The sequence below is a fragment of the Paroedura picta genome, chromosome 1 (genome assembly GCF_049243985.1).
Source record: "Paroedura picta isolate Pp20150507F chromosome 1, Ppicta_v3.0, whole genome shotgun sequence".
Taxonomy (NCBI): domain Eukaryota; kingdom Metazoa; phylum Chordata; class Lepidosauria; order Squamata; family Gekkonidae; genus Paroedura; species Paroedura picta.
Genome location: NC_135369.1, coordinates 158736511 through 158750519, shown reverse-complemented (window position 1 = coordinate 158750519; position 14009 = coordinate 158736511). Strand labels below are relative to the sequence as shown.

Here is a 14009-nt window from a genome sequence, read left to right as displayed (position 1 = left end):
AAATAATGCTATATTAATGTTTATGATTCCTTGACTGCCATAGCAAATCCTACGCTTATCCAAGGGGGAGGAACAGCTGCTGCGTTTGGTGCGACTTCTTAGTAAGCCTTGCGCTATGCAAGACCAAACTTTATGCCTCTTTTGGAGCAATCCAAAGCAGCCTATCAGGAAGTAAGGCGCGTATTATTGGATGGGGCTTTCTTCCAGGGAAGCGTGCCTAGGCTGGCAGCCTGCCTGAACCCCGAACTCCCCAATCGCGCGGCCGTGGCGCTCGTCGCCATTTTGTGTCAAACCCCACAGGCACGAAGGCGCGCTAGGAGGCCGGCTGCCCATCCACTAACTGCGGGATTGCAATGTGTCTCCCGTGGGCCTCGAGTGGCTTTGGGAGCCCTGCGGCCAGCCCGGTCTTGTGGGTGCGCGCATTTCCCCCACCGCTCCAGCCCTCCCCTGTTGACCCGGGAAGAGTCTCCTCGGGAGGCAGCGGGGCTCTGGTGAGTCGGGGGCCGCCCTTCCCGGGGCGGGCCCTCGCGGCGCTTGAGTGGCTGGGGGCGGAGGCAGCATGGTGGAAGCCTGGTACATGGACGAGTCCCGCGAGGACCAGCGCAAGCCGCACCGCCGGGAGCCCAATCAGCCCGCCAGCCTGGAGCGGCTCAGCCAGCTGGGCGTTTTTCATTGGAAAGTAGGCGGAAGGGGGGCCGGGGCAGCTGGCTGAGCTCTCCTGCCCCGTCCTTGAAAGGGAGGGAACGGGGGGGGGGGGGTGCGCTGTTTGAGTGCGCATGGCGGGGCTTTGCAGCCTCCCGTGACTTCAGATCCTTGGGCTGCTTTGCTCCCGCTCCGAGCCGCGATGGAAACCGGAGCGGCGCCGGGGAGGCCGACGGGAGAGGCGCCAGAGCGCGCCCCGCCGGCTTCGGTGCTGCCCGCAAAGCAAGGGGGGGGAGCGGGGGTGTCAAGCGCCTTCCAAGGAAAGGTCGGGGCGTTCGTAGTAAAGAAGGCGGAGGGAGGACGTGCCAGAATCTACGTGGGACAAGGGCTGAGGCCGGGGGCGCCTTTACGACTAGCAGAGTTTTGAGGGAGGTCTGAGCTTTCGTCTGCGCACCTGGCCAGCGGACTCAGACTCCCTTCTGTGGCGCTTTAGACCAGGGGTAGTCAAACTGCGGCCCTCCAGATGTCCATGGACTACAATGCTGGCAGGGGCTCATGGGAATTGTAGTCCATGGACATCTGGAGGGCCGCAGTTTGACTACCCCTGCTTTAGACCAACCCGGCTACCCACGTATTCTCTGGAGAAAGTGGCATCCTTCCCCCCCCCCCCGGAGTGGTTTCGGGATTTGCGGAGCCTAGCAGAGTACGATTGCCAGGGGAGCAGCCAGGCTTTCCCCTCAGTGGAAAGAAGTGTCACTCCGAGTGTACTTAAAGAGGGGGAAAGGAGGGGGAGATGAGAGAGGATGTAGCCCTGAGCCATGGTGCGAAGGCACCATGAATGCCTCTCAAAGCTTAGGGCCCGTAGCACGTGCTACATGGATAAACCAGCCCTGCTTCCCCCTTCTGCCTCTCTGGTAATGCTGGGATCCAGGGTCGACCCAAGAAATGTATTGGTGCCTTATTCACGACAGGCAAATCGAGACGCTCATGTGCACAGTTGCTTTTGGGATAGTGGCCTTTTCTGAAGATAATTCCAGATGGGTAGCTGTGCTGATCTATTGCATCTGAACAAAACAGAAACATTGGTGACACTTTAAAGACTTAACAGAATTTATTCTGGTATTGGCTGTGGTGAATTGGAAGGGGATACTAGGCCTCAACAGCTCATCCTCCTCCTGTAATTTTTCCCTCACATAAATATGATGGATACACACACACACCCCTTTCCATTGCATCCAAGGAAGTGAAGTCTCATGCAAGTTACCGGCCCCCAGTTGGGGCCTGGGGATCCCCCAGGTTGGAGCCTCTCCCCCCACTCCATTTTCAGACTCAGAAATCAGGGGGGCTTAACAGGCATGGGTAGAGAAGAAGCAGATTGTAAATACAACATGCTAAAGTCACCTGGAAGCAATGCAGGCACATTAGTGACAGGAAGCAACGCTCTGGTTTTTGAGCAAAACTCTATGGTAAGAATCTAATTCTACCATAGTTTGCCCAAAAACCAGAGAGATGTGCTGTCTGCTAAATCCATAGGTTTAGGAATATACAGATACTGAATTTGTTGCAGTTCTTTGCATGGGGACAGAACATAATGCAAGAGAGTACCAAGATCACACTGGGGGGGGGGGAAGGAACCCCATAATACCACAATATATACAGTAGTGGAACAATGGATCTACTCATGTGGGTGATTGGACATGCTAGGCTTGAACAAATTGGATCCCTGGAGAATCCTGCCACAAGCTAACTAGGTTGTGACTAACCCGTTCGCATCCACAGGCTCCCATGGAGAAGCCAGCTAGCCATGAGCCAATCAGAGGCTATGAATCTCAATCCTGCCTCAGACCTCAAGCAATTTTGGCAGGGCTGCATTCACAACACTGTCACTTCCAGGTGACATCAGCATGTTGCATTAAGCTCCAGTGCTCCTCCTGCTCCAGAAATCTGCACCCTGCTGGCAGCTGTGTGTGAACTGGCAACCCTAAGTTTCATGCTGCCCAAATATATATTGTTAATCTTGATGCTGTCATTGGGCTTCTCTTTGTTGCTTTAATACTTGACTCAAAAAGAGTTTAGATGAATTCTATGTCTATGGAGAGGCAGCGTATCACTTTTCCAAATAAATAAATAATAATATCAGCCAAAATGTTTGTTGCTTCAAACGAATTAGGCAGAAACCAAGGTAGGCTAGCAGCTTTTGCAAACTAGCGTGTGAAGCCGTCTGAAACAATGCATGCTGCCTGCATCCCATCATTTATTTGAAGGGGGATTGGATAACTAACCTCTAGGTTGAGAAGGCTTTTGAGCTATATTGGTTAGGGTGGATGCGTTCTTTTAAGTACAGAGCTGCAAAAGAGCGCTGAGAGCTCTCTCTGTCTGGCATTTCAGCACCGTTATCCAAGAATATCCTTACAAATTGCTGATGATGACTACGTGGATAAGAGGAAGAACTGCCAAATTTAGTGCTGTTCTCTCACCTTTTCACCGCTCCCCGGAAGGTGGAAGGATTACAGTTATTGAACAACTACAGTTAATCTGGGGCTCGGGCAGTATATTAAACTTGTGAAATAATCAATGAAGGGCCCCCTGATTCTTGTCAGCATTTAAATTTAATCTAATTTGTTTGCCACGTTCCTGCCGCTTTCTCTATCAAGGCTAATTTGTTGCTTCGGAAAGCTGCCTCGCCAAGGATGGCAGGTTGCCTGGGGGAAATCCAAGACAGGAACTTTGTATAAACGGTTTAGAGCTGCTGGTGAACAAGAGCTTCTCGTGGTAGCATTGTACTCTGGAGAAAACATAATTACTACCAGTGATCAGCTATATTTTAATCCCTTCTTGAAGTTCCAGGGGATCAAAAAATTATATTACCAATAATTCTCTTTGGAATTCACCGAGCAGATAGTTCCCACCCTTTGTAAACATGGGTTGCATCAAAGCTAGAGCAGACTTTCTCAACCAGGGTTTCTTGACAACCCTGGGGTCTCTTGATAACCCTGGAATGGTTTCCTGCATGGGTTTTTTTATATTTTTATATTTTATATTTTTTTACATTTCTTAAACATTTATCAGGTGATAAGACCATATATCATCCTGTCAGCCTGCCCTCTCTCCCAAAATGGCCAAAGAACGCCCTGGAGGGGCCCGAGGTGGGCATGTATACAGCTATGCTTCCCAATCATATTTTACACGATCACACCACTTCTGGGATTTCTTAAAGCCTGAAGAATGTTTCAGGGGTTTCTCAATGGTGAAAAAGTTGAGACAGGCCAAGCTAGAGGGTCATAGATATGACTAAGATCTATCCCTGTGCTTGTGGTGGCATCATGGCAGCATTATGTTTTGAACCAAAGCTATTGGTGCCATCCCTATTTGAGATCACTTTGATGATGGCAGAAGTCACTTGCAACTAGGTGGATCAACAGGCCTAGAGAAAAATGTCCTGTCCTTTGAAACAAAGCTTAATGTGCAGAAAAGGGCAGCTTGAGTGTTTCATGGCAAGAAGGCAAACAACATCCCACCAAACCTCTATTATAAAGGGGCAAGATATTTGTTTCCCTCCCATATTGCTGGCAACCCTACATGCAATCCATGTATTGAGCAGGATTTTGGTAGCTTTTAGACATCATGCACCTGAATATTCAGATATTTGGTGGCTTTTCAGAAAACTTGGCTCTGCTTTTAGATAGATAAATTTTATTTGTATATAGCCATAGGCCTTTACACAATATAAAATACAGATTTGTAAACAGTAAAACAGAATAAAAGGAACTGAATAAAAATATAAAATTTAAGACCAAAGAACTGAAACAGCATATATGATTGCAGAAATGCAAGAGTATTATGAGCCTGCCTTAATGGTAATAATGTTGGCCCCTGTTTTCCCCACAGCCAAAGCTGTGGGGAATATGTTACATTATCAATACTAGATTAAAAGCCCATTTTATAGGAGAATAAAATGGGCGCTAGATGGGTTGTGGCTCCCAAAGGCTTCTTGGTGGGCGTGGACGGCATGGATCTTGCAAGTGGCGGCGCGGGGCTGGGGCAGTCTAGTGGGGTGTCACTTACGCTGGATGTGTTGGTCAGATGACCAGTGGGGCGAAGGAGGTGAGGTGCGACTGGCGCAGCAATGTAGTCCAGCGCGAGGGCTCGGCGCGACGGAGCGGCGGCAGGGTGGTGCCTATGCATGCGCCGCCATTTTGAGGGCGCCTAGCGAGGTTTTGGGTGCGGCTTGTTGCGGAGCACGGCGGCGGCGTCCTCGTCGTGTCTGCGACCATCTTCTGGCGTGTTGGCAGGGTGCGGCGACAGCAGTGAAGGCCGTGTAGAGGGCAGGATGTGTGTAAGCGAGCGCTGTGTCTGGGGGCGTCGGTGGCTGCGAAGGTGGCGGAGAGGGCGGCATTTGGGTGCGGCGGCGAAGGCCGGGTACAGTCTGGGAAGGGAAGCGGAGAGCATGGTGGCTGGGGGCGGCATGGGCGGCGAAGGTAGCGGAGAGGCCGGGGAGCGTGGTGGCTGGGGGCGGCGGCGATGGTTGGTGAGATGGCTGCAAGGGGGAAAGTGGTCCGTTGGCGGGGAAGGGCAGTCACTGGGTGAAGGGAAAGAAATGTTTCCTGAGTCCAACGGCGTGGGGCGAGCGTCCTCCCTGGCAGCCATATGGCTAGGATGGTGGCTCGGGAGGACTGGAGAGTTAGCGGTGGGCTGTCCTCGATTGCCACTCCTGATTCGCTCCTCAGAGTTTTTATCCTGGACAGGTCCCGCCCTAACTCCTCCCCAACAGCCCTTACTCTTTTAATAAAGATTAAAGATAGTCGGATAGAAGATAGATTGTCTTTTCGGCTCTGCTTTTATTTTTTTATTAGAAATATATTGCTACAAGTCAGGTGTGGGAGTGACTTTCTGATTGGCAGTACTACCCAATCATTACTTTGCTCAGCAAGCTGAGGTGGAAGAAGGCTTCACAAGGGCCAGCCAATCAGTGCTTTGCACAGCTAATTTAGCTGGAAATGGAAAAAGTCACGTGTATCTGGGCCTGATAAAATTTGAGGGCTTCTCTGTTCAAAATTGGTGAGTGTGGATCCGTAATAGCCTCATATACCTCACCTGGACAGCCCAGGCAAGCCGGATTTCACCAGATCCCGGAAGCTAAACAGGGTTCAAACCTGGCTAGCACTTGAAGGGTGACTTCCAAGGAATACCAAGGTCGTGACACGGGGCAGTCAGTGGCAAACCACCTCTGAATATCTCTTGTCTGGCTGCCAGACAATCATACGATCCCCTGGCTACATTATACACGTGTTGTATTATAAATAAATAAATAGTACCATCACTGTGCATCCTGTTTACGTCAGTATGCAACCTGTTATGGTGAGCACCGGCCCTTGCATCTGGATTGGGGAAGTTTGAGTATGAATCATAGCTGAGTCATGAGTTCTTTGACTGGGCCTCTCATCATTTTATTTGCTCACCTGTGCAGTGGGAATAAGGAGGATCTGCTTTGTCTGGTGAAGTGCTTTGCACTCGGGAGAAGGTTTTGGAAATGACTAATGATTATCTTGTGTTTGAATGGTTTATTGAGGAGAGCCTCTTCTTCCTTCCTCAGCTGGATGCTGATAACTATGAGACCGATCCAGTCCTGGCAAAAATTCGGAAGGAGAAGAACTACTCTTGGATGGATATAATCACTATACACAAAGATAAATTGCCAAATTATGAAGAGAAGGTAATAAATTCTGCCGCAGGGCTACAGCAGTGGTCCTCAACCTTCCTAACACCGCGACCCTTTAATACAGTTCCTCATGTTCTGGTGACCCCCAACCATAAAATGATGCAAGTGTTCTTTCACAGAAATTAAACCAAAACTGACCAATGGCGTGAAGATCCATTGTTCATGATTGTATATAAATTGTTTTTTTTCCGGGGTTTCTCAGTTCAGTTCTGCCTCTTGTCCCACCATGCCCATCTCACTCTTTTCCACTGCTCCAGACAGACGAACGCTCTATCTCGATCTACCCCGCAAGGCTGTTGTATAGATGGCCCCCTCCTGGCAAAGCTGCTTGCCCTGCCGCGACCCCTGAGAAAGGATCGTTCAACCCCCAAATAGGTCCTAACCCCCAGGTTGAGAACCACTGCACCAGACTGTGTTCCAGTTTTTAAAAGTTCCAGTTCTGCTGCGTGGACATTTGCTTTCTGTAAGGGCTGATTTCTGAGGGTCTTGCCTCTTCACATGAAGGATTCGATCTTCTGTAACTGGAAGGTGTATGTTTGCCTTTCAGTTTTCCTTATTGCCTCTGAAAAGACTTTTCAGTGGTTGTGTGGAAGTCAGAAATCCAGCTTTTCCTCGCATGTAGGTTCTATGATGGGACAATCTCCACGTGCAGAATTTCTTGCTGTTTATTTTCTGCATGCTATGTAGCTGTTGTTGGCATGGCAGTTCTGCCAGGAAACATTGACAGCCGTTAATCAGCAATTTGGCTGAGTGCACAAACTGTCTCACTGAAAAAAGTGTTGTGTTGGAATTGGGAGTGGATTATGTGAAATCTTCCTCCGTGGAACTCCTTCACATGTGCATTCGCCATTGGATGCTACAGCAGACGAAGGTGATACATGCATGTGGGAACCACCCCTCGGTTTCACCCTTCTTGTTCGTTCCAGGTGACTGGTAGGCTTCCAGTCCTTCCTTCTCATGGCACTAGGCTTTTCTCTGCCTCAGCTTGCTCCTTTGCCTGTCTACACCACAGCTCTTTGTCACCAGTCACATGCCAGGATGTCCACAGAAGTGAAGCAGAGAGAGATTACAGCTGTATTAGATGAACAGAAGAAGGCAGCAGGGGTGTCATTTCAGCAAGTGGGGGGCAGATTCTCTTTAAGGTGTAAAGAGCTTGTTCAGGTTTAATCTGTAGGGGGGAAAGGGTTTTAAAAGTACACGGAGGTGTCTTTGCTCAGATTATATTGACAACCTTGCTAGTGTTGAGATTTTTAACAATTATCACGACAAGAGAATCTGTGCATTTGCCATATATTTCTAGAAAATACACCTGCTTCATTGCTTACAGCCAGTTGATTCGGCCGCCTCGGCTTTGGTGCCCATGAAAGTCAATGGTGCTATAGACTATAAGACCAAGGCATTCATGAGTTTCCTGGGGCTTGGGGGGGGGGGTTGAGGTACAGCCTTCAAACTTTCCAGGTAGCTTTAGAGGCTCTTCCTTGACTCCCCTCCAAATTTCAAAATGATTTGTCCAAGGGGTCCACGTCTAGGGGTTCCCAAAGAGGGTGCCCCCATCTGCTCCATTATATCCTATGGGGCGGACTCTCCATTGGATATGATGGAGGGATGGGGGCACCCTCTAGGGAGGACCTAGAAGTGGACCCGTTGGACCAATCTATTTGAAATTTGGAGGGGAGTCAGGAAAAAGAGCTTCCCAGGGAAGAATCCCGGAGCTACCCTGAAAGATTGAAGGCTGTACCTCAAACCCTCGCCTCCCCAGGCCCTGGGAAAGACAGGAACACCAAAATTCCTATTATAGTCTATGGCACCATTGACCTTCATGGGCCCAAAGCCGAGGCGGCCAAATCGTGCCCTTTATGCACAAGCCTAGTTGATATTGTGACCGAGTGAACAGGCCAGATAGCCAGGTGGTCCCAAGGAACAATCCCAAACTGTCTGAATCATGGAGTTGGGTTTTGACCTTCCTGCACCCTTGGCTGAAAAAGATTACTAGAGATTGATAAATTGAATGATTAGAAGTTGGGCAGACAAGGTGAGGATGGAGCCATAGGAAGGTGGAAGTCTAGCTAGCCCAGACCAGGGCACATGTTTATAATCTGCTTATCAAATGTATTTGTACCTCCTTAGCTTGCTTAGGAGGTTGGCTGCATTCTGCCTGGAGCCAGACTGATGCCACTAGATAGAAGGGTTTGTCCCAAAGGTCAGCATCGATTTCAACAGAAGTGCTGTTAAGATCAATGAAGTGGTCTTAATAGTCTGAGCCACAAGCTCACAATTCTGCCTGGAGATTGTCTGGCTCTACAGTGAATGACTTACGACAGACAAAAAAACTCAGACTATGAAAATGCTGATGAAAGATTGAGTATAAGGGGGATTGGATTTTGGACTTGAGACAATGTAAGGGTTGGGTTTTTGTGCCAGTAAAATAATGTGATGAAGAACCTTAAATAGAGTTTTTGAGCCTTCTGAAATCTACATGCCTACCTTTAACTACCACATGGCAGCTTGGTACTCACTAATCTTTAGGTAGACTATAGGAAGTAACATGATGTCAAAATCAGATGACCAGAAGAGGGGAGAACCAGAGTTCTGTCACCTCCATTGTCAAGGGCAAGACTGTGGGTAGCAAAGAAGTGGACACAGGAAATACAACCTGAGCACCATCAGGTATACCATAGTGAGGAAAAAACCTACAAATCAGTGTCATGGAAGAAAGCTCTCCAGTGTTGAATTACTTTGTCTTATTGCTCCTCTCTGTGTACCCTTACTGTCTATGGATGTGTATTTTGCAGCAGCTCATTTTAAAAAAGTATTAAAATCCTTTTCCTTTTAAGGGCTTGTAACCCAGGAGTGCTACTCCACATCCCACTTGAGAGTTACAAACCATGGGTTAAAACCACTGACCCATAAGCTGCAGTATCTGAGCAGGGATCCATGTGTTACTACCCAACTTAAAGAGAAATATACTTCATTCGGCTTGGAGAACTTGTTTTAGTCACTGGATGTCCAGTGAGAATGACACTGTTTCAGTATTCTCAAACTGATGTAGCAGAAGAGCAAAAAGTATGAGAAAGTAAGTTCTTCAACCACAAGAACTAAAGTAGTAGGTTTGGCTGTTGGACGAGAGCAGCCTTTCTCAACTTTTTTACCATTGAGAAACACCTGAAACATTCTTCAGGCTTAGAGAAACCCCAGAAGTGGGGCTGAACATGGCTGGAAAGTTTAGATGCGTACAAGCTTACCTGCAGCCCCTCTCCTGCCCACCAGCTCCAGGCCAATCATTGGCCTTTTTTTTTGGGGGGGGGGGTGAGTTGACATGACCATATATTGTCTTATCACCCAATAAGTGTTTTAACAAATTTAAAAAATATATTAAAAATTAATTAACTCATAGTCATGCAGGAAACCCTTCCAGGGCCATCAAGAAACCCTGGTTGAGAAAGCCTCAACTAGAGCAAAGCTCTTGGATGACCCTTGCCATTGGCACATTCTTTCTCTCTCTCTCTCTCTCTCTCTCTCTCTCAGCCTGATCTTGGAGCAAGGTGGGATAAAAGTGTAACTAATTCTACAAATGGACTTTAGGTAAGCCATTAGCCTCACCCCTCATCTGCTGTATGGGATGTACTTAGCTGGACTGTTGTAGCTATTACCGTGATGATGATGTGTAAGAGATGTCTGGAGCACTCAAGATGTACTGCATAAAAGCCACGTTTCTGTACATTTAAAGGAGACTTTTTGTTTTTTAGATGTAACACCTTGCAACTGTTACAGTGCAATGCATGCTCACCGCTAATAATAGACTCACAAAATGAAAAGCTGCCTTCTCCCCTCCCTTTTCTAGATAAAAATATTTTATGAAGAGCACTTGCACCTGGATGATGAGATTCGCTACATCCTGGAAGGAAGTGGGTATTTTGATGTTCGTGATAAAGACGACAAATGGATTCGGATTGCCATGGAAAAAGGAGACATGATCACGCTCCCTGCTGGCATCTATCACCGGTTTACACTGGATGAATCTGTACGAAATTACTTTCTTTAAACCATTTGGGTAAAACTGCATATTAATAGCAAAATTCTTAAAAACCCTAGCACAAGCCACTGAATTGGAAACATACCGGGAAGATACTCTAGGGCTGGGCTTCTTAAACTCAGTACTTCTGAGTTTATGACAGAATATATTGGAAGTTTATCAGTTCTTAGTAGCGGTGGTTCATCTCACTCGAAATCCAAGCGTAATAGCAGCCCATTTTCAGGCATAACCTTTCTCCGTCTCCCAGACTGCCATTCCAAACTCTCTGGGATTAGAAATCAATTCCTAAAGGTTCAGGACAGGGATAGTATTAGAGTACATGTTCTTTCTCTGCCCTTTCGTACTGCTGCTGTTACGGATAAATGGACTGTCTCTAACCTTGTCACAAAATCCATCCTTAGTAAGGGATTGGTGTTACTATGGCAACTATCCAATGGCGCCTTTGGGAGATCTATTCGGCTCTTCTTGTTGGCTTGTTGTGAATACAGAAAGTTGAGGACACCTTTTCTTGTTATGGGGCTGCCACTTTGATATTTCTCACTGGTGGCCATCTTGTCAAATTAACTTGGAAGTCTCTTGCTTTTCCTGCGCATGAGATAAAATCTGCATTTCCTTGTAAAGGGGAAGGGTTTCAGGATCTTGACTTTTGTTTTCAAGGAGTTTCCCGTACAACACTAAATACAAACTGATCAATTGAGAAAATGTTTCCATTTTGTTAAGATGGCTACTAAGAGGGTTCTCCCAAGATCAGTAGGGGAAATAAGGGAAGAAATAAGATTTGTAGGGTTTTGTCAAGCAAGCTACGTCTGGTATGAACTTGGAGGAAAGGAACAGATCTAAAAGGATTATTACAAATTATAAACTAAAATCAGGCTGAAGAGTTGAAAATATCATCCCCACATGTATTTACTTTTGCAAAATATTGAAATAGCTTCTAAGTTTGGACCTTCTGGCTTCTCAGAGCAATTGAAGGAGGGAGACACTCAAGTATTTCCTACATGAAGTGGTGATTGTGTGGCTTGTGTGGTGTGCTATTTGAGAAGGAAGGAATGCTTTTGTCCTCTTTGTTTCCTCTGTATGTATGTGTGTGTGTTTGGAGGGGAGTGCTACACAGCCTCCCCCCCCCCTTACCTATCCCAAGCAGCTCTTTCCTCCAGGGGAATTAAGCTCTGCAGTCTGGAGAGGAACGATCTTTTTGGGGGTTCTCCAGGTCCAACCTGGAGGATGGCACCCCTGACCAGTGGTGGGGATGCTAGCCTGCAACTGGGACCTGGAGATCCCACTTCAGAGGTTTCTTGAAGCCTGAAGAATGTTTCTGGAGTTTTTTCAGTGGTAAAAAAGTTGAGAACAGCTGACATAGAGGCAGTAATTGAGACACCCTCTGTAATTTCTTTGCCAAGCAATGTTTTCATGTTTGATTGTAACATACAACTGTTTTTGATTTACTCTGACAGGCTTTCAGTTCTTTAAGCAAATTTTGCTATCAATTAAATATTTTCATTGAAGGAAGAAACTGACAAGTTTATGAATTATTTCATGTTTATTATTAGCAATTACTGCCATCTAGCATTTCTCTTTGTTTCCCACCTGGAGCCTAGCATCCCTGCAACTCTATGGGATCCAAAGCCAGGGCTTTTCTCCAGGGGGGATGATCTCTGTAGCCTAGAAGTGACCTGCAATTCCAGCAAATCCCCATGTCCCAACCTCTCCCATCCTGCAGCCTCCCTGCCACAGAGTTCCCCCTTCCCTAGCAAGCCCTTTCATCTCCAGGAGTGTTCCTTGAGGTTTGCAGGAGGGGCCTCAAGAGTATAAGGGTGGGCAGGAGCTTCTGCCATGTAGCCAGCCCCCAGGAAGGCCGCAGTGCAGGTGTGCCTCCTAGCTCCCGTTGTATTCTTGGGTACAACGAGCTTTGCCTCTAATTCAGAAATAATTCCCCTCTCTTATATCTGGTTTTGCAATTTGCATTCCAAGGTCTGTTTGGAAATGGAGACATATTTGTAAAAACCTCAGGTTTCTAGGAGCCTATCTGTTTTTTAAAAAAACCTTGAGTAAAATTGTGTTGCTAAGCTTTGTGCTTTGATCCGATTCCTTTCATATCTTGGTACTTTGATCCTCCTCTTCCACAGGAGTTAAACTGTATTAAGCATGAAACTTCCTGTTTTTCTTCTCCAGAATTATGTGAAGGCCATGAGGCTGTTCGTTGGAGAACCTGTGTGGACGGCTTACAACAGGCCAGCCGATCACTTTCCTGCTCGGGAACGGTACCAGCAGTTTTTGGCACAAGCCGTTCAATAAACCTTTAGGTAGGCTTAATACTCGAGTGTGTCCCATAGCTTCTGTAAAGCAGAAATAACCAAATGGCTTTGTTAACACTACCTGCTATGAATGAGCATTTGGTTTCCTGCCACTGTAATGTAGGGAATGCACAGGGAGTGTTGAACTATTAATCAGATCTTGATTGTCAGACTATTATTATTTTATTTTGAAGAGCAGATTGTAATTTTGTCTTGGACCTTGATTTATTTCTAGGTTTTTGCAGACTTACTTGTGAAATTATATTTAGTTATATGTTTAATTTTCCTTTTGATATAGTAGAATGTTGATCATTCTCTGTTATTATGTGAATTCTGTTGTCTTCCACTGTAGCAAAGATTCTTCTGTCAGAAGCACATTAATTTTAATGAAAAATAAAATACAAGAGATAAAATGTTCTAAGCAGAAAGAATTGGTATCTGTCTTGCATAAGACAGACCTTTACTACAGGGAAATTTTTTTTTAAAAGAAACAAACCCAAAACTGGAACAAGTTGGCTCGGAATATCAACTCTTTCTCTTTTCATAAGACTGATATGCAATTCACATTTGTTGGTCTATCTCTGCCTTATCCAAAAACACTGTTATACTTTATAATCCGTGTAATCTGATTTTTGTGGAGTGTTAATAAACACTGCTGCCTTTTAAACGTTCACCAACTGTTTCTCAAGCATGCTTCCTTATAATCATAGAGTTGGAAGGGACCTCCTGGGTCATGTAGTCCAACCCCCTGCACTGTGCAGGACACTCACAACCCTATCGCTCATCCACTGTAACCTGCCACCTCCTTGAACCTTCACAGAATCAAGAGGCTTCCTGCTCCTTATACTCAGGGATTCATGCTTAGTGGATTGGTGTTGTGGGTATAGACAAACAGTGTATCTTGGAAAAAATGTAGGCATCACATTTCTCTTAGATCTGAGTCAGGTGCTTTGCAGTTGATCCCATTAGTGATATGAATTAGTACACTCACCAGATCTGTGAACAAATGTTTCTGAACTCACCAGTTGTGCTGTGTGCAGTCCAATGCTTGGTGTGCTTATTCAGAAGTAAGTCTCTGCAACCTCCCAGCTGCATTTTGAGCCTTTTTAAAATCATGCCAGCTCTGCTTGATGATTTCTTTGTCAGTAATGTGCTTGATGATTCAGGTTATCTTTTTCCTTTGGGTGCAATCCATTGTCAACTGATAGTGTTTACTTCAAGCAGACTGAAAAGATTGGAAGCTGCATGGTGGCTGAAGCCACTGAACTCCTTGCATGGTCAAGATCCCAATGGGTTGGTGGATGGCCAATATTTGCAGCAA

The 14009-nt window shown here is 46.4% G+C and overlaps 1 protein-coding gene across 2 annotated transcripts; it reads left to right on the top strand.

The window, feature by feature from the left end:
- Positions 1-298: 298 nt before the first annotated feature.
- Positions 299-13361, top strand: ADI1 (acireductone dioxygenase 1). 2 transcript variants are annotated; one of them, XM_077310131.1, is made up of 4 exons: positions 299-491; positions 6236-6355; positions 10203-10382; positions 12567-13361. In XM_077310131.1, the coding sequence occupies exons 1-4, from the start codon at positions 354-356 to the stop codon at positions 12687-12689; spliced, it is 561 nt and encodes a 186-aa protein (XP_077166246.1). In that variant the 5' UTR covers positions 299-353; the 3' UTR covers positions 12690-13361. The 2 variants fall into 2 exon arrangements, with proteins under 2 accessions (XP_077166246.1, XP_077166254.1); XM_077310139.1 differs by lacking the exon at positions 299-491 and adding an exon at positions 505-679.
- Positions 13362-14009: the final 648 nt, after the last annotated feature.